The following is a 22,629-nucleotide window of genomic DNA, read 5'->3' as shown; positions in this document are numbered from 1 at the left end:
TTAAAGAAATAGGAATAAGTGTAAAAAGGTGAGAAATCTGTACCTTGCAATCTAAAAACATACATCAAAATGATTAAAAACATATATATATAACCCATATTGCTGGTTTGGAAAAAGTAAGATTGTTAAATAATTATTATTATTATTTTTTTTTGAGACGGAGTCTCGCTCTGTGGCCCAGGCTGGAGTGCAGTGGCCGGATCTCAGCTCACTGCAAGCTCCGCCTCCTGGGTTTACGCCATTCTCCTGCCTCAGCCTCCCCAGTAGCTGGGACTACAGGTGCCCGCCACCTCGCCCGGCTAGTTTTTTGTATTTTTGAGTAGAGACGGGGTTTCACCGTGTTAGCCAGGATGGTCTCGATCTCCTGACCTCGTGATCCGCCCATCTCCGCCTCCCAAAGTGCTGGGATTACAGGCTTGAGCCACCGCGCCCGGCCGTTAAATAATTATATAACCCAATGTGATTTAGATTCAACACAATACCCAGAAAAATCCCTATCAGTTTTCATTAAAGAAGCAAAAAACAGGCTGGGAAAATGGCTCCTGTCTGTTGGTCAGGCTGATCTCAAACTCCTGGCCTCAAGTGATGTACCCACCTTGGCCTACCAAACTGCTGGGATTACAGGCGTGAGCCACCACGCCTGGCCCAATCCTCTTAACATAAACACTTTAATGTCAATTAATGCTTGATGGTTTGCTATACTCATTGCACTTGGAACAATCACCTCAAAAATGAATTTTCTGATATTCTACAAGGAGTGAAATCAGACTGAAGACCTTGCCACACTCATGACATTTATAAGATTTCTGTCCAGTATGCATTCTCTGATGTCTAATGAGGTGTGAACATGAAGTAAAGGCTCTGCCACAATCATATCACTTGTGAGGTTTCTCTCCTGTACGAATTCTCCTGTTTTGCATAGGATGAAGCTTGACTGAAGACCTTGGCACAATCACATTTGTAAGGTTTCTCTCCAACATGAGTTTGCCAATGAACTGCAAAGTATGAATGATGTCTGAAAAATTTCCCGCAATTATTACACATGTAAGATCTCCATTATGGATTCTCCAGTGATTTGCAATGGTTGTAGCGTTACTGAAGACTCTGTGACAATCATTACATTAGTAAAGTTTCTCTATACCATGGATTGCCTGATGAGGAATAAATGTTGACTGCCCACTAAAGGCTTTGCTACACTCATTACATTTGTTTCTCTCCAGTGTGAATTCTAGTATGTTGTGCCAGGTGTGAATCATGCCTGAAAGCCTTGTCACAAACTCTTACATTTGTATGGTTTCTCTCCAGTATGAATTCTCCTGTCTTTTGAGGCTTGATTTGCGACTGTAAACTTTGTCACATGCTTCACATTTCTAAGGTATCTTTCCAGTATGAATTCTATGATGACGTGCGAGCTTTGCTTTTCGATTAAAAACCTTGCCACACTCATTACACTTGTAAGGTTTCTCTCCAGTATGAATTCTATGATGACGTGCAAGGTGTGCTTGTTGATTAAAAACCTTGCCACATTTATTACACTTGTAAGGTTTCTCTCCAGTATGAAGCCTATGATGACGTGCAAGGTTTGCTTTTCGATTAAAAGCCTTGCCACATTCATTACACTTGTAAGGTTTCTCTCCAGTATGAATTGCCTTATGAATTACAAGGGCTGCATTTTGACAGAAGGTCTTGCCACACTCATTACACTTGTAAGGTTTCTCTCCAGTATGAATTGCCTTATGAATTACAAGGACTGAATTTCGACCAAACGTCTTGCCACACTCATTACACTTGTAACGTTTCTCTCCAGTATGAACTGCCTTATGAATTACAAGAGCTGAATTTCGACTAAACTTCTTGCCACATTCATTACACTTGTAAGGTTTCTCTCCAGTATGAAGTCTATGATGACGTGTAAGGTTTCCCTTTTTATTAAAAACCTTGCCACATTCATTACACTTGTACGATTTCTCTCCAGTATGAATTCTCCTATGACTTTCAAGGTTTGATTTGAATCTGAAAGCTTCATCACATTCTTCACATTTGTAAGGTTCCTCTCTAGTATGAGTTCGCCCATGAACTGCAAGGTATGAATGATGTCTGAAAAATTTGCCACATTTATTACACTTGTAAGATCTCTCTTCATTATGGATTCTCCAATGATTTGCAATGGTTGTAGCCTTACTGAAGACTTGGTGACAATCATTACATTTGTAAAGTTTCCCTAGACCATGGGTTGCTTGATGGTAAATAAGTGCTGACTGCCCACAAAAGGCTTTGCCACACTCTTTACACTTGTAAGGTTTCTCTCCAGTATGACATCTACGATGGCATGTAAGGGTTAACTCCTTACTGAAGGTCTTGCCACATTCATTACACTTGTAGGGTTTCTCTCCAGTATGGAGTCTACGATGGCGTGTAAGGGATAAATGCTGACTGAAGGTCTTGCCACACTCATTACACTTGTAAGGTTTCTCTCCAGTATGAAGTCTATGATGGCGTGTAAGGTATGACTTCCGACTAAAGGTCTTGCCACATTCATTACACTTGTATGGTTTCTCTCCGGTGTGAATTCTCCTATGTCTTTCAAGGTTTGATTTGAAAGTGAAAGTTTCATCACAATCTTCACATTTGTAAGGTTTCTCTCCACTATGAAGTCTACAATGGTATACAACGGATGACATATGACTGAAGGTCTTGCCACAATCATTACACTTGTAAGGTTTCTCTCCAGTATGAATTTTCCGATGTCTTTCAAGGTTTGATTTGAAACTGTAAGTTTTGTCACATTCTTCACATTTGTAAGGTTTCTCTCCACTATGAAGTCTACGATGGCATGTAAGGGTTAACTCCTGACTAAAGGTCTTGCCACACTCATTACATTTGTAAGGTTTCTCTCCAGTATGAAGTCTACGATGGCATGTGAGGGATGACGTCCGACTAAAGGTCTTCTCACACTCATTACACTTGTACGGTTTCTCTCCAGTATGAATTCCCCTATGTCTTTCAAGGTTTGATTTGAAACGGAAAGCTGTGTCACATTCTTCGCATTTGTAAGGTTTCTCTCCAGTATGAAGTCTACGATGGCATGTAAGGTATGACGTCTGACTGAAAGTCTTGCCACACTCATTACACTTGTAAGGTTTCTCACCAGTGTGACATCTACGATGGCATGCAAGATATTGCTTCCTATTAAAGACTTTGCCACATACATCACATTTATATTGTTTCTCTCCTAAATGGATTATCTGATGTTTCTTTAAGAGTGAGCTATAATTAAAGGCTTTGCCACTCTCATTACATGGGAAAGATTTTTCTCTCATATGTACTTCCTGTTTTTCTGTGAGTAATGAAGAATTCCGGAAATTATTCCTATAGTTATTAGAGATATGAGTTTGGGGTCTACAAGAAATTCGTTGGGCTGTTGAAACTGAGGAAGCATCATTGATAGACTTCTCAACTTGATTATCAATTTTCTCTTCCATCTGAAATATGTGCAGTTCAGGCAGATGCGAATGAAAGCTTGATCCAAGCTGATCTTTAATAGGCTGGTTTCCAGCATGCCTTTGATCATATCGGTCTGTACTACCCGTCAACTTTTTTATTTTTGTCATGGGTGCTTCATGGACAGTTCTTTCATCTTCTTGCCACTGAAACTCAAAGTTATGAATATCTTTACTAATTTCCTGGAAGCAAAAATCTCCAATGTGATGTCTTTCCAATGTCCTTGTGTGGATCACTTCTGTATTGCCTTGCACTGTTGACGAGAAATCCTTCATCGTGCATTTGGAAGAGATAGCTACAAAATATAAACACCAATAGGTTTCCAATTAAGTACAGACGGTAAATCATACTGAAATGTGTAAATATGACACACAAAAAAATACTTATTTTAAACTTTCCAAACAAGATCTTCAAAGTTAGGAACACAAAAGCGTAAGATTCTTTAATAAATAAAGGGTGATTATATGTGCTTCAAATTATTTTTACGGAAGTGTATTTCCAGTATCATAACAAAACACTGACAGGGCACAAACATGTGTAAGCCTAAAGTAAGGAGTATTTTTCCACTGTGACCCTAAAGTGTCCAACAGTTTGCAACAAACATATCACTGTCACATCAATGAAAAGTACATATTCTTCATATTTACAGCATATTTACTGTATACAAATAAATGCTAAAGGACCACACAATATACTATATTCATAAATAATCCACAACAAGCTCATGTAAGAATAATCAAAATCAATGGAAATTCTGTATTGTCAAACAATCATAGCACTGAGAAGATAAGAAAAGATTACAAAATTTAGCCAGGCGTGGTGGCCCACAGCTGTAGTCTCAGCTGCTTGGGAGGCTGAGGCACAAGAATCGTTTGAACCCAAGAGGTAGAGGTTGCAGTGAGCCGAGATTGCACCACTGTACTTCAGCCTGGGCGACAAAGTGAGGCTCCATCTCAAAAAAAAAAAAAAAAGTTAATACAATGTTTTTCTGAATAACTGTCATCATAAAATTACCTATATCCATGCAGAAAAAGCAAGTTGTGACATTAAGAAAAAAAATTTAGTATTTTTAGTATTTTTATATTTTTGAGGTGAAGTCTCGCTCTGTCACAACAGGCTGGAGTGCAATGGCCCGATCTTGGCTCACGGCAACCTCCGCCTTTTGGGTTCAAGCCATTCTCCTGCCTCAGCCTCCTCAGTACCTGGGACTACAGGCACACACCACCATGCTTGGCTAATTTTTGAATTTTTAGTAGAGATAAAGTTTCAACATGTTGGCCAGGCTGGCCTTGAACTTTTGACCTTAAGTGCTCCACCTGCCTCAGCCTCCCAAAAGTCCTGGGATTGCAGGCGTAAGCCACAGTGCCTGGTGGCACTTTGTGACATTAACTAGTAGACTCATGTCAGTTATATTGCATACCACATACCAAAAAGCCTAATGTACAATCATAAAAATTAGTAAAATATTGTCACCCATAAAACTAGCAAGCAAATAACAGGTACATTTATACAACCTGCAGAATTCTAAACAATTCCCTGTTAAGAAAAAAGCCACAGCTTCTACTTACCACCAGCACACAATATATGAACTGAAATACCTGTTAAGATCACTACCTTCTGATTTATGAGGTCAAAAAAATACACAGCATTATAAGGAATAAGAAGTGACTAACGGCCTGTAATCCCAGCACTTTTAGAGGCGGGTGGATCATGAGGCCAGAGTTCAAGAGTAGCCTGGCCAACATGGTGAAACCCCAACTCTACTAAAAATACAAAAAAATTAGCTGGCCGTGGTGGCGGGCACCTGTAATCCCAGCTACTCAAAAGGCTGAGGCAGGAGAATCGTTTGAACCCGGGAGGCGGAGGTTGTAGTGAGCCGAGATCGAGCCATTGCACTCCAGCCTGGGCGACTTCGTCTCAAAAAAAAAAAAAAAAAATTGACTAACAGTATCGGAGGGTGCCATTATGATGTCACAACTACATTTATGGAACAGGCAATACAGCAATTCTATATATATGCATTTCCCTTAGTTACCTAGTTCATGATGCATAAAATATAAAACATAGAATGTGTACTGGGAAAATATATAAACTGAGATCAGAGAAAACATTGTATAAAACAAATTGCACAATAAAAAAAAATATATGATGCAGGCTCCCTGGTCTGAATGTTCATATTGACCAAAAGCCATGTTCAGAGTTCTTATTCTCCAATAGGGTGTTCTTGCAGATGGGGCCTTTGAGAGAATTTGGTCATGGATGTTGACTACTCGTGAATAGGATTCGTGCTTTTATAAAAAGAGACAGTAAAGAGCTCACTGCCTGTTCCTCTTTCCACCGTGTCAGAATACAGCGGGAAGATTGCTGGGCTAAACCATGAAGAAGGCTCTCATGAGGAACCAATTTGGCTGGCATCTTGCTCTTGGATTTCCCACTTTCCAAATTCATGAGAAATAAATTTCTGTGTCTGAAGCCTCCCAGTTTAAGCTATTTCGTTTTTTGTTTGTTTTTGAGACTGAGTCACGCCTATCACTCAGCCTGGAGTGTAGTGGCACAATTCTCCTGCCTCAAGAGATTCTCCCGCCTCAGCCCAGAGTCTCACTTTGTCACCCAGACTGGAGTGCAGTGGGACATTTTGGCTCACTACAGCCTCCACCTCCTGGGTTCCAGTGATTGTCCTGCCTCAGCCTCTTGATTACTTGGGATAACAGCTGTGCGCCACCATGCCCAACTAATTTTTGTACTTTCAGTAGAGACAGAGTTTCGCTATGTTAGCCAGGCTGGTTTTGAACTCCTGACCTCAGGTGATTTGCCTGCCTCAGCCTCCCAAAGTGCTGGAATTACAGACTTGAGCCCCTGGGGCACAAGAATCGTTTGAGCCCGAGAGGCGTAGCTGGCTGCGGTGAGCCAAGATCGCACCACTGCACTGTAGCCTGGACAACAGAGTGAGACTCCATCATAAAAAACAAAACAAAACAAAAGTAATTAAGAAGGGAGTCAAAGTATGTCTACACAAAAAACCTATTAAACACAAAAAGTAGGAAATGATAAATGAAGAAGAAAAAAAAACCTACAAGAAATACAGATAATATGTAACAAAAACGTAAGGTCTTTTCCATCAGTAATGCTTCTAATGTAAATATTTAACTGCACTCAGAAGGTAAAGACTGGCTGAATCAACAGGAACCAATTACGTGTTGTCCACAGAAAACTCATATTAGCTGTAAAGACACACATATGCAAAAATTAAAAAAATAAAAGCCAATAGTTAGGTATGGGGATTGGGGCCTGTAAGCCCAGCTACTTGGGAGACCAAGGAGGATGTCTTGAGCCCAGGAGATCAAGACCAACTTCAACAACATGGGAAGAATCTGTCTCTAAAAAAAAATAAAACTAAAAAAGTAGCCCGGCATGGTGGCATGCACCTGTACCAGCTACTGGGGGAGGCTGAGGTGGGACAATCACTTGAGCCCAGGAATTCAAGATTGCAGCGAGCCCTGATCCCACCATTACACTCCACCCTGGGGGACAGAGAAAGACACTGTATCTGAAAAAAAAAAAAGAGAAAATACAAAGATACACCAGGGCACATCCCCTCTTCTGGAGGGAAGTTATCCTCACCCAGGGAGACCAGGTTCCTATAATTCTCCAACATCACGTCCCTGTACAGAGTCCTGGAGGGTTCAGGTACCACCTCCTGAGAGAATTCATATGGCCACATCCCTGAAATGTCAATAGACCCTAAACAAAACACATTTTAACCAAATGGTTATGGGAGGAGTTCTATCTACAGAAAATGAGAAGAGGAGAGAGGGAAAGGTGGATTTAATTGTAGTGAATGTTCTGACAAAACTGGAGTGAGGGATTTTCCAACAAATGCTTTGTCTCTCCCAGCGTTTTATTATACTTTTTTTTTGAGGTGGAGAGTCTCACTGAGTGCCCAGGCTGGGAGTGCAGTATGCATGGTGCAGGTAACCTCCACCTCCCAGGATCAAGCTGTATTCTCTGCCTTAGCCCTGGAATAGCTGAAATTACAGGTGTAAGCCTCATGACCAGTTAATTTTTGCATTAGTGGTTCAGGGTTTCACCATTGGCCTGAAACTTGACCCTAGATTCATTCCTGCCGAGTTTTCTCAAAGTGCTGGAATTACAGGCTGGATCCACCATGCCCCGCCCAGAACTTTTAATATTGACACACCAAGTGATATTCAGTATCTAGATGAGACAAAGTATGAGTGATGGCCTCAGAGATGACACAAATATCCACAGGAAAGATCAGGAAAACTAAACTGCCTAGTAACGGTGGCATGCCTGTTATCCTAGAAGCACTGGAGTTTGACGAAAGAATTGTTGATCCTGGGAGGTGAGGTGGCAGTGATCCAACCAGCCACACCCAGCCTGGGCAACAGAGACCCCATCTCAAAAAAAAAAAAAAAATTAGCCGGGCATGGTGGCAGGCACCTGTGGTTCCAGCTACTTGGGAGCCTGAAGTAGGAGGATGGCTTAAGCCTGAGGGTGGAAGTTGCAGTGAGCTAAGATCGTGCCACTGTGCTCCAGCCTGGGCAACACAGTGAGACCCAGTCTCAAAATAAAATAAAATACATGAAAACTAGATTACTCAGAGTATGAAAATTCATTTTATATATATATATATATAAATATATATATATATATATATATATATATATAAAACAAAATAATGAAGCCTACACAGACTCACAAAAAACTAGATGTTAATACAAAGGGTTGTCATTTTCCCTAGATTTTCAAACTGTAAAAGTTGTTCAAAATATATACATTTGTGTGTGTATATGTATGTATATGTATATGTGTGTGTGTATATTGTGTGTGTGGGTGTTTACATATATAAAGTTTTTAAAAATATCAAAAGTGGCAAGTTTTGTTGACCTGAAGAGGAATCTCATCTTGCTGGAAAATGATACTTTGGCAGTATTATTGCAGTGAGCTGAGATCATGCCAATATACTCTAGCCTGGGCAACAAGAGCAAAACTTAGTCTCGAAAAGAAAAATAAATAAAACATAACTATTGGGTACAGGGCTTAATACCAGAGCGATGAAATAATCTGTACAACAGACCCCGATGGCACTAGTTTACCTGTGTAACAAACCTTCACATGTGCCCCAAACCTAAAGTAAAAACATAAATATAAATTTATTTTTTTTAAGATGGAGTCTTGCTCTGTCACCCAGGGTGGAGTGCAGTGGTGCAATCTCAGCTCACTGCAACTTCCGCCTCCCAGGTTCAAGTGATTCTCCTGCCTCAGCCTCCTGCGTAGCTGGGGTTACAGATGGCATGCCACCACGCCTGGCTAATTTTTTTTTTTTTTTTTTTTTGAGACAGAGTCTTGCTCTGTTACCCAGGCTGGAGCACAGTGGTATGATCTCAGCTTACTGCAACCTGCATCTCCCAGGTTTAAGTGCTTCTTCTCCCTTAGCCTCCCAAGTAGTTGGGATTACAGGCACATGCTACTGTGCCTGGCTGATTTTTGTAGCTTTAGGAGAGAGTTTCACCGTCTTGGCCAGGCTGGTCTTGAACTCTTGACCTCATGATCCACCCATCTCGGCTTCCCTAAGTACTGGGATTACCTGCGTGAGCCATCGCGCCTGGCCAATTTCATATTCTTAAAATAATGAGGGAATAAAACGTCTTCTATCATTCATGTCTGTGTATAAACTTTCCATTCTAATTAGTAAGATTTTTGGAGCCAGAAACACAGTAATGCACTCAATTACAAAAAAATGTAGTATAAAATCAGGCAGAAAACATTTCCTCATACTGGGCTCCTTTTCTAGAATTTACCATGTACTTTGTGCACATGAATACATGACTTCCAGTGGCAGCTAATCCTGGTCCACAGAGCATCCAGATGTGACCCCTGAACAATCCCCACTGCCCAACAGCACTCACACCACGGGACCCTCACCCCGTCTCCATCCATGTCTGGTGTGAGCCCTTCCCAGGACCATGCCCAGTGCAGCCTCTTCCCAAGTTCATGTCACTGGGTCACAAGAGATAAAATCTAAGAGAGATGAGAGAGACTGAGGGAAGGCATGGGTGAGTGTGAGCAAACCTGTCAGGCAGGACGCTTCAGACTCAGAAGATTCCCAACTCCAAGGCCCAGCGTTTCTGAAAGGAAGGAGACAGAACAATCCACCGAGAATATCATCTCACCTGAGGAAGAGCCATCCCTGACTCCTTTGCTTTCCTCTTCCTCTTCCGGGTTTCTTCCTCATGGACCAAGAGTCTTTAGAAGCCAATCTTGAATGTTAAAAACATGTTGTTTATTGCTCAGAATCAACACACCCCATTCCTGTAACACAACAACACATACAAAGGACACCTCACCCTGAGGAAATATGGTCCCCTCTGCTGCCCACCACACCACGGACAATAAACTCCTACAGGAAAACTCCCGCTCGCCTCCTGAGAAGCCCCCACACACGCTGCACCAGTGGGGAGCTGGGCTGGAATGAGCTCCCCTTCAGGGAACAGACCCAGACCTGACCAAACCCCATGCAGAGGCTGGGTGAGGTGACTCATGCCTGTCATCTCAGCACTGTAGGAGGCTAAGGTGGGTAGATCCCTTGAGCTCAGGAGTTTGAGACCAGCCTGGGCAACATGGTGAAACCCCATCTCAAACAAAAATACAAAAACTTAGCCAGGCATGATGGCGCACATCTGTGTGTCTGTGGTCCCAGCTACTTAAGAGGCTGAGGTGGGAGGATCGCTTGAGCTCAGGAGTTTGAGATCAGCCTGGCCAACATGGTGAAGCTCTGTCTTTACTAAAAATAAAAAAATTGGGCCAGGCGCAGTGGCTCGTGCTTCTAATACTAGCACTCTGGAACGTCGAGGTGGGTTAACTACTTGACGTCAGGAGTTCCAGACCAGCCTGGCCGACATGGTGAAACCCTGTCTCTATTAAAAATATAAAAAGTAACTGGGCTTGGTGGGTGTCTGTCCCAGCTACTCAGGAGGCTGAGGCAGGAGAATCGCTTGAACCCGGGAGGTGGTGGTTGCAGTGAGCCGAGATCATGCCACTGCACTCCAGCCTGGGTGACAGTGTGAGACTCAAAAATAAAATAAAATAAAAATAAAAATACAATAATTAGCTGGGTGTGGTGGCACACACCTGCAATCTCAGCTACTTGGGAGGGTGAGGCATAAGAATCACTTGAACCCCGGAGACAGAGGTCACGGTGAGCCAAGATCATGAGACCGCACTCACGGCCTGAGCAATGGAGTGAGACTCTGTACAGAAAAAAGAAAAAAAAGCATTTCTGATATGATTGATGCAGAAATAATAAAACCTGAGTAACGTGATAGAGACTGATGGGCAGAGGGAACTTCAGATGGCGGTGGGAGGGCATGGGAGACAGCTCTGAGCCTAGACCTGAACGAGGAGAAAAGGGACAGTGTCGTGATCATTTAGGGACATAGGGTAAGAGCAGGGACAGTGACCAGAGACAGGAAGGGTTTTGACATTTGGGAAAAGAGAAAAGCAAATGTGACTGGGGCAGAGGGAGTCGGGAGAGGAGGGCAAGCTCCCAGGAGGAGGCTGGACACTGGCAGGGGCCCTGGACACAGGGCTGTGGAGCCACAGTGAGGCGTTGGGCTTTTGTCCTGGGGAACACGGGAAGCTGGTGGAGGGTTCCCTGCCAGGCACTGAGATGACCTGCTTTAGATTTCACTGTGATATCCTCATACAGAGAAAGGCCCCAAAGATGGTCTCTGTGTCTGAGTCTACACTTCAGTTTCTTCCATTCTTCTGCTTTTTTTGGAGGGGGGTACTGCATCCCATTTAAAATTCTAATTACAACTGGACACTCCCCTCTCCCAGAAGAAAAGCCACACCCAGACACACACTCTATTTTGCCAATCATTTCAGGGGTCAGGGTCACTCAGGTTGAGCTTTTCTGGTCTAGCCCCTCATTTCCAAGTTGCAGGGAGGCTCACTGGGCTCAGAGCGGGAACATTTTCACCATGTTACCCTGAGAAGGTCTGAGGTGAGTGAAAACGTGTGTCTGAATTCTTACATGGGGGCCTGGAAGGGCTAATGGGAGGGTTGGTCTTTATCACCCCTATCCTTGAAACTTAGAGAAGCATCTTTCACACACCTGGGCTAAAGAAACTTCTTTTGCAAGGTTCTGATGCCATTGATTCCCGACATTTAATTCTTCCTTACAAGAAAATCACACTTACAGTTATAAAATGCAGAAGTGTGAACACACAGCTATTGACCTTGAAAACGGTGAAAAGAAGGTCAGCTGTAGAAGTAAGACATAAGCAAATTTTTTCAAACAAGAATACATGGGTGGCCAGGCACAATGGATCACACCCGCAATCCCAGCACTTTGGGAGGTCGAGGTGGGTGGATCACCTGAGGTCTGGAGTTTGAAACCAGCCTCGCCAACATGGTGAAACCCATCTCAACTAAAAATACAAAAAATTAGCCAGCCGTGGAGGCAGGCACCTGTAATCCCATCGACCTGGGAGGCTGAGGCAGGATAATAGCTTGAACCCGGGAGGCAGAGGTTGCAGTGAGCTGAGATTGCACCATTGCACTCCAGTCTGGGCGACAAGAGCGAAACTCCATCTCAGGAGAAAAAAAAAAAAAAAAAAAAAAAAGAATACACGGGAGCTTTCGGAACAGAGTTTCATGCCAATCCAGCCCATCTTTCAACATCAGTCCAGAACGGACCAGAGGTGCCTTGAGGGAAACATACACTTAATAGCTCACAGCTCAAGATTTTAACAAATGATAGAAGGAAAGAAAACTGAAAAACAGACTAACTGGTTGAACTACACTTTGATGTTAAGATAAAAGGTCACTGACATCATTACCAGGTACACACGGAAACAATCAAACTTCTGTATTAGGTTCCAAAGGTTTTCAACAAATAATAAAGACTAGAAAGCATGCAGACCTCGATCTGAACTGGACGCAACTGATTTCAAAAAGAAACTATTTTGAAATTGTTTTTAAAAAAACTCTAACAAATTCTGGGGTCAAGGGGAAAATAACCGGAAAACATACACGTACAGAAAAAAATGATGTCAGCTGATTATCGGATGTGACAAAGGCATCTTTCAGAAGTGCTTATGTATTAACAAAGAAATTCTGAAAACTAAGATTTATCTCCGCTAGGCGTGGTTGCTCATGCCTGTAATCCCAGCATTTTGGGAAGCCGAGGTGGGCGGATCACCTGAGGTCAGGAGTTCAAGGCCAGCCTGACAATGGCCAACATGGTGAAACCCCATGTCTACTAAAAGTACAAAAATTAGCTGGGCATGTTGGTGCACGCCTGTAGTCCCGCCTACTCGGGAGGTTGAGGCAAAAGAATCGCTTGAACCCAGGAGGCGGAGGTTGCAGTGAGCTGAGATCATGCCACTGCACTCCAGCCTGGGTGACTGAGTGAGATTCTGCCAAAAAAAAACAAAAACCAAAAACAAAAACAAAACTAAGATTTATCTCAAACTCAAATTGGAAAAAAAAAAAAAAGAAAGAAATGAAGAGGAAACAGAAAGAAAATAAAGTAAACGTATTACACATGAGAACACAAGTACTTTTGATGTCTCTTTTTGTTTTTTATTTTATTTTTTGTTTGTTTTTGTGAGATGGAGACTCACTCTGCCACCCAGGCTGCAGTGCAGGGGCACAATTTTGGCTCACTGCAACCTCTGCCTCCCGGGTTCATGTGATTCTCGTGCCTCGGCCTCCTGAGTAGCTGTGACTACAGGTGCACACCACCATACCTGGCTAACTTTCATATTTTTAATAGAGACCGGGTTTCACCACGTTGGCCAGGCTGGTCTTGAACTCCTGACGTTAGGTGACTCACTCACCTCAGTCTCCCAAAGTGCTGGGATTACTGGTGTGAGCCACCATGCTTTGATGTCCCTTTTAAAAAGTACTATGTAGGCCAGGTGCGGTGGCTCATCCCTGTAATCCTAGTACTTTGAGGGGCCTACGCAGAAAGATCCTTTGAGCCCAGGATTTTGAGACTGGCCTGGGAAACATAGTGAAACCCCATTTCCACAAAAAACAAAACAAAACAAAACAAAACAAAAAGAAAAAGTAGCTGGGATTGGTGGCTCACGGCTGTGGTCCCAGCTACTCGGGAGGCCAAGGTAGGAGGATTGCTGGAGCCCAGCAGGTCGAGGCTGCAGTTAGAGGAGATCACGCCACTGCACTCCATCCTTGGCAATACAGCCAGGCCCTGTCCCAAAATATTAATTAATTGATTGATGTTCCAGTAGGCAGAGGCTGAGCCTCTACTACTGAGTCTAATGTTACCACTGCATACCCAGCATGCACAATTCCTGTGAGTTAAACAGCAGTGGGAGTGGACAAATCGTGCCTTAGATCCACCACAGCCAGCCGAAACCGGCAGCTCAGGACAAGTGGACCGGCCAGCAAGAGCCAGATGATCCAACTCGGCTGGTCCTGTGACGAGACCAAGCTGCTGCTGAGGATGACAGCCCTGCTCTGGTCACTTTCTGAGGCTGACCAGTCTACACATGGCTGAAGCTTGAAGAAACAGCAAGCCCTGCTCTAGTCACATACCGGAAGCCGACTAGACTATGCACAGCTGAAGCTTGAGGACACGTCAAGCAAGTAAATGTAGTTAGTAATCTTAAGACTAGTAGTTTTCCTTGTAATACTAACTGTTTCCCTACTGTTCTGTCGTTCTGACCAACCTCCTCCCCCAGGCAAGGCCCTCTTCTGACCTTGCTGGATATGAATATGCTGTCCATTGTTTTGCTGTTGTTACTCTCCTTAACCATGTTAGAAGAAGCCCCTATAGAAACGTGTCCCCACTGTACACATACTACCTGGTCAGGGAAGAGGATAACTAAGACTCTATTGAACCATACTTGTTACGAGTGTATAAGGACTTGCTGAAGAACTTGTACTTATAATCAGACCACCTACTCCATTTGTGACCCTGGAAATAACCAACCTTATGTATGTTATAACCCGCAGTTTTCACCTGGTGAAGAGTTTAAAATTAGTGCAAGGTCAAAAGAAAGGCCCTCTTAAACAAAACCAGGTCCCTCCCTTTTATCGATGGCCTATTTTTCTGTATTTTGATGCTTGTCCAGCAGCAGACCTAGACTCATCCGTCTGTGGTAACCTACCTGTACAGAGATACTATAGAAATGACTACAAATACCTATGCATACCCCCTGGGACCCAGAAAAAGATGGTGAGTATTGCATTATCGTGGCACCCCAGCACACAACAAAGGCCAATCATGCTTACCGAAATGCCGGCAAAACCAGATTGTGAAACAAAAACCTGTCATCCTGTAAATTTCTACATTCTAAAGCCAGACCTACCCATGGACTGTGGGTTACCCTTGCATACATGTCTCCCACACACCTACCCAGCAACCTACCTATACGTTATCAAAAGGAACCTGGACCAGCAAATACCCGAAGTCTTTAAATCATTCCATAAGCACGAGACCAGTAGTTACCAGAGCCTCCTCCTCTAGCTAAAACCTGTCTACCTCGGGTAGCTGAAAACATTGCTAGCAGCTAAGCGCTTCCTCATCATAATGGCACTCAATGGCCTAAGAAGCAAAGAGCTAATGTCACAAGATAATTTAACCCTAACTGACTCTTCCCAACCTATCTACAAGTTCAAGCGTTCCAGCTCTAAAACTCTACTTATCAGGAGATACTGTGCTGTTCTACTACAAAAGCTTTTACAGACTCAGTAGAAGAATTAACTTGTTTAAGACAGCAGTATTATAATAAACACTAAAAGAAAAACTGGCAAGGCAAGGATGACTCCAGATCACCTCATCCAAATCCATTCTCCCGCTTTCTAAACCGATCTAGTATCAGGCTGAAGCTCCAAATACCTGGCAAACACCCTCCGTCTCTATTAGATTCAGGCCACACGGTCACCGACAGCTGCCAGGAAAGTGGACAAGGGCTTGTGTACTTGAAACCATTAGACCATCTTTCTTCTTACTCCCACTGCAACAGGGAGAACCTTGAAGGTATCCTGTCTACAATAACATTAAAGAAAAAAACAAAAGGGATATAGACGTAAGACATAAAAATAGAAGATTAGAAAGACACAGATTGGCCCCCGAAAGACTAATTCAGTACTCTAGGCCAGCTACCTGGGCACAAGGTAAGTCATAAAGCTACTGCACCCCAATTTACACACTTAACCGCATCCTAAAATTGCAAGCAGTATGTGAAATCATCACTAATGAAACAGCAAATGCATTCAACTTACTGGCCCAGCAAGTCACAAAAATGAGAAATGCCATCTACCAAAATAGATTAACTTTAGACTACCTCCTAGCCCAGGAAGCAAGAGTACGTAGAAAATTTAATCTAACCAATTGCTGCCTAGAAATCCATGACAATAGGAAGGCTATTACAGAAATAACTGCCAGAATGAAAAAATTAGCCCATGTTCCAGTCCAGACTTAGAAAAAGTAGGCTCCTGAGTCCCTATTTAGAGGCTGGTTTTCCTCCTTCAGTAGGTTCAAAACCTTAATAGAAATGGCTCTAGCCATACTAAGAATTTGTTTAATACTCCCTTGCCTCTGACCTCTTGTTGTTAAGAACATTCAACTACAGAAGCAATTGCAACCAGGCAGACTATCACTCAGCTAATAGCTCTATGTGAATATCAGCCTGTGCCTAAAGAAGAAAACCTGCTCTTTCATGAAGAACCCAGTAACATTGATGCTTTCTATTAAAATCTTGTTTATGAAAAGCATCTAAGGGAGGAAACTGAGGCAGAAATTAAAAAAATAAATATGCATTCTTTCACTCCAAGAAAAGTAATGGGCAAGGCAAGGGTTAAAAAGAAAAGACGAACCAGTTTTCCTCTGCCTAGCAAGCTCACTTCAAGGACAGTTATAACATAACGCTGTTTGAGAAGTCGAAGCCAAAGGAACCGGCTCCAGACAGCTCCCCCCACCCTCCCACCCTTTCCAGAACAAGAATGAAGAAAAAAAATAAAAAAAAAGGACAAATGTGTAGATGGCTAGCTTTGTTTTCCTTTCAATGTAGCCAAGGCCACCAGCTATGGAAGGAAACAAGTTACGCTATGTCAAGTGATTACGGACTCATCATTATATGATTAACTGCTTATTCTGCTTCGAGCAAAACCCCACACTTGTCTTTTGTTGAAATGTTCAGCTTTTTTAGATTATAAATCCACTGGAGTCGGTGCAACACCATCTGTAATGCCTCTGCTCTCCCATTAAATTCTCTTCCCTGTTACTAACTTCCCTTGTCCCCCCCCACTTGGCAGCCTAGATCTTCGTGGTGTCCTCCCTGCTGTGGTTCTCCCCTCTGTTCCCTTGCCACTCAGCACCACTCTGTCCGTCTCGCCCAACCCTCCTCCTCTCCCTCTCACCCCTGATGAGCCTCCCTCTTGCTGCCCCTCTCCTACCCCGGTTGTCCTTCATCTCTCTGTACATCTAGGGATTTTCTACATTTCTCCAGTTGCTCTTCTCCTCCTGCTTTCTTATCGTTTTCTTTTCACTTTTGCTGCCTCTCGACAAATCCCTCAGCATCCTCTACTTTGCCATCTGTTATGGGTCTTTCTCATTCTTCTTTTCTCTCTCTCTGGTTTTCTACTGCTCTGTCTCCTGATCCCTTTGGCCCACACAATCACAGGAGGGTTTGCAGTAAGACGCCTGCATCCCGGTGGAGCGCATTTTCCAGGGGCTGGAGCTGGGCAGGCAAGAACACCCTGTGTCACAGGACAGGCCCTGGGCACCTCCCCAACGCGGGCTCGGGGAAGCGGTGACTGTGCAGGGGACACCTGGGGAACTGCAGGACCCTGCACAAGGAGGGAGGTGAAGGGGCGTGGGCGCGTTAAGACAAGGGTGGGGTCTGCAGGATCCCAGGACAAGGCAAAGGACGCGGCCTTCCCGGGACTGGGGCAGCGGCGCTGCGCTCCAGGGGCCTAGGAGGGCGAGAATCCACCTATCGGGTGAGGACTTTAAAAAGCGCGGGGCGGGAGGAGTCAGAAAAAGGTTTAGAGCAGGAAAACTACGCGATAGAAAGTGTATACATTGCCCTACAGCAGAAAGACCCGGGACGGGACCAGCCTCAGGGCGACCTAAAACCCAAAAGGAAGCGACTCCCGGCCTCTCACGGGGATGTCTCAATTTGCTCTGGGTGAAGGACGACGGCTGAGAATATCCAGGTTTGTGGGGATCCCAAGTCCCAGGTTCAGAAGCGCTGGGCATCTGGGAAGCGCAGAGTTAATACAAGACAGGGCGAAACTCACGCACCGCGGTGGGACCGTCACTCCACGCGATCCGCTTCCTGGTCTGCGCGAATCTGCGCGCGCAGGACAGAAGCCAGGCCTGGGCGGGACCCGCGAGGAGGTGGGCGGGGCCTGGGCGAGGTAGGGGCGGGGCGCGAGGCGGAGAGACCTTGCGCTTTAGAACCCGCAGCTGGCGGGGCCGGGGCGGGACCTGTGCGCCTCTCAGCCTTGTTCCCAGCACCTCTGTTTTCAGGTTTTGGAGGCGAGACCGGCCGGGAAGGCTGAGGCATGATTCAAAAGCCCTGAAATTGTCTGGAACGGGGATGCAAACTAGCATGTAAAACGCAAGGCCCGGCCTGGGCGGAACGTACGATTTCATGCTGACCACCCACAAAACAGAACAGAAATTCTCTCCCTTTCTATTCTCCATTCACTCGGGAGGGAGAGTCCACCCTGTGCTCAGCTTCAGAGACTTCCCTAGGACCATCGCCTGGGATGCAAGACGGACTGCTCAGGTCAGCGAGGGACGACCTGCTGGATAAACACAGCAAAGATGCGGGCGCCGGGGCGGGAGCCTGAAGTCCCAGCTACTCAAAAGCAGCAGCGGGAGGATTGCTGGGCCTGGGGGTCCAGGCGGGCCTGTGCGACAAAGTAACACCCTGTCCTGCAGGGCTCCCTTCCTTGTCTCTCTCTCTCTCTTTTTTTTTCTTCATTTTGTTTTAACGCTTTAAAATAAAATTTTGATGGTGTGAGATAGGGATCCAACATTATTCTTTTCCATGTAGATAACCAGTTAGTTGTCCCAGCACATTTGTGGAAGAGATCTGTTGCTTTCTTTTATTTCTTTTCTTTGGTTTGAGACAGAGTATTTCTCTGTCGCCCAGGCTGGAGTGCAGTGGCGGGATCTGGGCTCACTGCAGCCTCTGCCTCCTGGGTTCAAGCGATTTCCGTGCCTCAGCCTCCAGAGTACCTGCCATTACATGCGCGTGCCGCCATGCCCGGCTTATTTTTGTATTTTTGTAGGCGGGTTCACCATGTTGGCCAGGCTGCTCTCAAACTCCTGACTTCAAGTGATCCACCTGCCTCGGCCTCCCAAAGTGCTGGGATTACAGGCATGAGCCACCGCGCCAGGCCCCCCAAAAATACTTTTTACTTTACTAATTGTTGAGAAAATATAATTGAAAACAAAAAGTCTTCCCCAAATGACAAATCATCTCCACGACGATAATAGAGAAAGAAATAAAAACCATTTCACTGATAGATAAACCTTAGACCAGATTGTGATGCGACATACAGGCAAACAGCTGAGAGGTTGAAAAGAGAGAAAGAAACTTCACTTTTCTCTACAACCCATTAAGTACATGTTTTCAAGATAAACATTAATCAGTCCTCAGGGAAGAGGACTTAACACTCTTGGTCACACGTAGTTCATCCTGGCTCTACATGGTAGTGGAGGTGACCATCTGTGTTAGCTAATTAGCTTCATCCTGAGGGAGGCGGAGAAACCCTAACCCATGTCTTCTTGACAAGTGTGAGTTTTACAACATGGCGACAGGTGCCCTCTCTGGTGAGGCTCCTAGAATCCGATAGAAACTGATGTCAATAGTAAATAATAAAATTTAGAATATATGATTAAGTATAGAGTTTATGTGAACACAAAGCGTGAGGATAGCCACCTGGAAACATCAACTCTAAATGAATGGGATGAGCGTACCCAAGTAGAGATGGTTAGGTTTCACACACAGGGAAAGACAGAGAAGCTTTAGCAGAATCACCACATTTTCCATTCAAGACCAGTGCATAGAGTGCAGCAAGTTGACTGGTTATTTTCACCAGCCTAGGTGACAAAGTGACACCCTGTATCAAAAAATAAATAGAAATACTTCATAAAGTTACTTTCTATTATGAAGAGTTTGCCATCTTTGGATGTGTCCCATTTTAAGTGTATTTGCAATGAATTGCTCTTTGCTATGAAGAACAGACATGTATTCACCTCCATAGTCTTCATAATCTATGAGCCAGGCACCACCATTATAAAGACCAAGAGGACTCAAGCACAGAGAGATGACATGATTTGTGTAAATTCACACCGTGTTTGGGGTGGAATGGGGACTGATCTTGTCTGGGCTGATTTCAGAGTGCATTAACTACCATGCTCTACTGTCAAAGCCAGTTAGCGGAGTTCTTCCAATAATGAAGATACATATTTAATTTTTATTTTATACCTTGTCTGTATATTTTACACAGGTGACATTTAATTTCATAATTTTGTTTTTGACCGGTTTCCATTGATGTGTACAATATTACCCCAGAGGCTAATACCAATTTTGAATAAATCTTTAAAGACTTTGATAAAATGTAGATCCACTGATTGGAGTATAAAATTACAGGAATCTGCCTCATGACTAAATTAGATTTAAAAGATTGGCCCCATATCAGGATAGCTACAGAGACACTCACTTCCTTTTATACCAGGAAAGAAAGTACGGTGGCACCTACCACAGGCATTAATGGACATTCTGATATCATGTCCTACCTACATGGACATTCTGATATCATGTCCTACATGACACGAAACACTAGAGGATCATAAAATAAAGTAGGGTAGAAATTAAATTATAATGGCCCAATGCGGTGGCTCATGCCTGTAATTCCAGCACGTTGGGAGGCCGAGGTGGGCGGATCACTTGAGGTTGGGAGTTTGAGAGCAGCCTGACCAACATGGAGAAACCCCATCTCTACTAAAATACAAAAATTAGCCAGGAATAGTGGTGGGCGCCTGTAATCACAGCTACTAGGGAGGCTGAGGCAGGAGAATTGCTTGAAACTGGAAGGCAGATGTAGCAGTGAACTGAGATAGTGCCACTGCACTCCAGCCTGGGTAATAAGAGCAAAATCATTTCAAAAAAAAAAAAAAAATTAATTGTCTCTATTTTCCAAAGGGGGCCAGCCCCCCCCACATCTGTGGGTGTTTCTTGTCAGTTGGGATGAGGGACTGAGAAAAGAAATGAGAGACAGAGACAAAGCGTAGAGAAAGAACAGTGGACCCAGGGGACCCGCACTCAGTATACGGAGGACCCGCGTCGGCACTGGTCGCTGAGTTCCCTCAGCATTTATGGAACACTATCTCTACCTTCTTGGAAAGGGGGATGTGGCAGGACTATAGGGTAATGGTGGGGAGAGGGTCAGCAGGAAAACATGTGAGTAAAGGACTCTGTGTCATAAATAAGTTTAAGGAAAGGTGCTGTGCTTTGATGTGCACGTACACAGACATCTCGGTGCATTAAAAGGCAGTATTGCCACCAGCATGTCTCACCTCCAGCCCTAAGGTGATTTTCGCCTATCTCAGTAAATAGAACATACAATCGGGTTTTACACGGAGACATTCTATTCTCAGGGATGAGCAAGAGACAGATGCCTTCCTCTTTCACTCATCCTCCTCAGCATAGACCCTTTCTGGATGTCGGGCTGGGGGACGGTCAGGTCTTTCCCTTCCCATGAGGCCATATCTCAGGCTATCACATGGGAAGAAAGCTTGGACAATACCTGGCTTTCCTGGGCAGAGGTCCCTGTGGCCTTCCACAGTGTATTGTGTCCCTGGGTACTCCAGATAGAGAATGGCGATGACTTTTACCAAGCATACTGCCTTCAAGCACTTGTTTAACAAAGCACATCCTGCACAGCCCTAAATCCATTAAACCTTGAGTCAACACAGCACATGTCTCTGCAAGCACAGGGTTGGGGCTAGGGTTACAGATTAACAGCATCTCAAGGCAGAGGAATTTCTCTTAGTACAGAACAAAATGGAGTCTCTTATGTCTACTTCTTTCTACATAGACACAGTAACAGTCTGATCTCTCTATGTACTCATCAATTAATGAATACATACAATGAGTAAAACAGTAAGTGTTGAGGTGAGATTTGTAAAAGGTGTGAATATAGAACATATACAAAAATTAAATCTGTAAGGCATGGAATCTTGTGCATTTGATAAATTGAAGTGGTAGATTTGGATTTGATTATTTTTTTGTTTTTTGAGACGGATACTCACTCTGTAGCCAGGCTGGAGTGCAGTGGCGTGATCTTGGCTCACTGCAACCTCTGACTCCCTGGTTTAAGCATTTCTCCTGCCTCAGCCTCCTGAGTAGCTGGGATTACAGGCATGCGCCACCACGCCCAGCTAATTTTTGTATTTTTAGTAGGGATGGGGATTCACCATGTTGGCCAGGATGGTCTCGATCTCCTGACTTCGTGATCCGCCCACCTCGGTCTCCCAAAGTGCTGGGATTACAGGTGTGAGCCACTGCACATGGCCCTATTTATTTATTTATTTATTATTATTATTTTTGAGACCGAGCCTCGCTCTGTTGTCCAGGCTGGAGTGCAGTGGCGCGGTCTTGGCTCACCACAACCTCCACCTCCCGGATTCAAGAAATTCTCCCTGCCTCATCCTTCCAAGTAGCTGGGATTACAGGTGCCTGCCACCACGCCCCGGTAATCTTTTGTATTTTTAGTAGAGATGGGGTTTCGCCATGTTGGCCAGGCTGGTCTTGAATTCTTGACCTCAAGTGATCCACCTGCCTCGGCCTCCCAAAATGCTAGGATTACAGGTGTGAGCCACTGCGCCCGGTCACATTTATTTATTTTTAACTGGCCAATAATTGTGTCTATTTAGGGGATATAATGGGATGTTTAGATCTATGTATACATTGTAGAAAGATTCAATCAAGCTAATTAACATATGCATCACCTCACCAACTTACTGTATTGTGATGAGAACTGGGGATTAGAGTTTCTTTTAAGCCAGACAACAGCATTACAAGATAATCCAAGACTGACAACTGCTATCTA

General features: G+C 44.1%; 1 protein-coding gene across 1 annotated transcript; it reads right to left on the bottom strand.

Annotated features, from left to right (window-relative positions):
- Positions 1-442: 442 nt before the first annotated feature.
- On the bottom strand, positions 443-20,514 carry ZNF845 (zinc finger protein 845). Its single transcript, XM_031660371.1, is given in 10 exon segments — positions 443-912; positions 914-1,055; positions 1,058-1,209; positions 1,211-1,275; positions 1,277-1,319; positions 1,321-3,796; positions 7,123-7,213; positions 7,216-7,242; positions 9,696-9,768; positions 20,405-20,514. Coding segments are annotated over 10 exon segments (3,366 nt in total). The 3' UTR covers positions 443-725.
- Between the last annotated feature and the right edge of the window lie 2,115 nt (positions 20,515-22,629).

The sequence above is a fragment of the Papio anubis genome, chromosome 20 (genome assembly GCF_008728515.1).
Source record: "Papio anubis isolate 15944 chromosome 20, Panubis1.0, whole genome shotgun sequence".
Classification (NCBI taxonomy): domain Eukaryota; kingdom Metazoa; phylum Chordata; class Mammalia; order Primates; family Cercopithecidae; genus Papio; species Papio anubis.
Note: the sequence above shows the minus strand (reverse complement) of the source record. Positions and strands in the feature narration are given on the sequence as shown.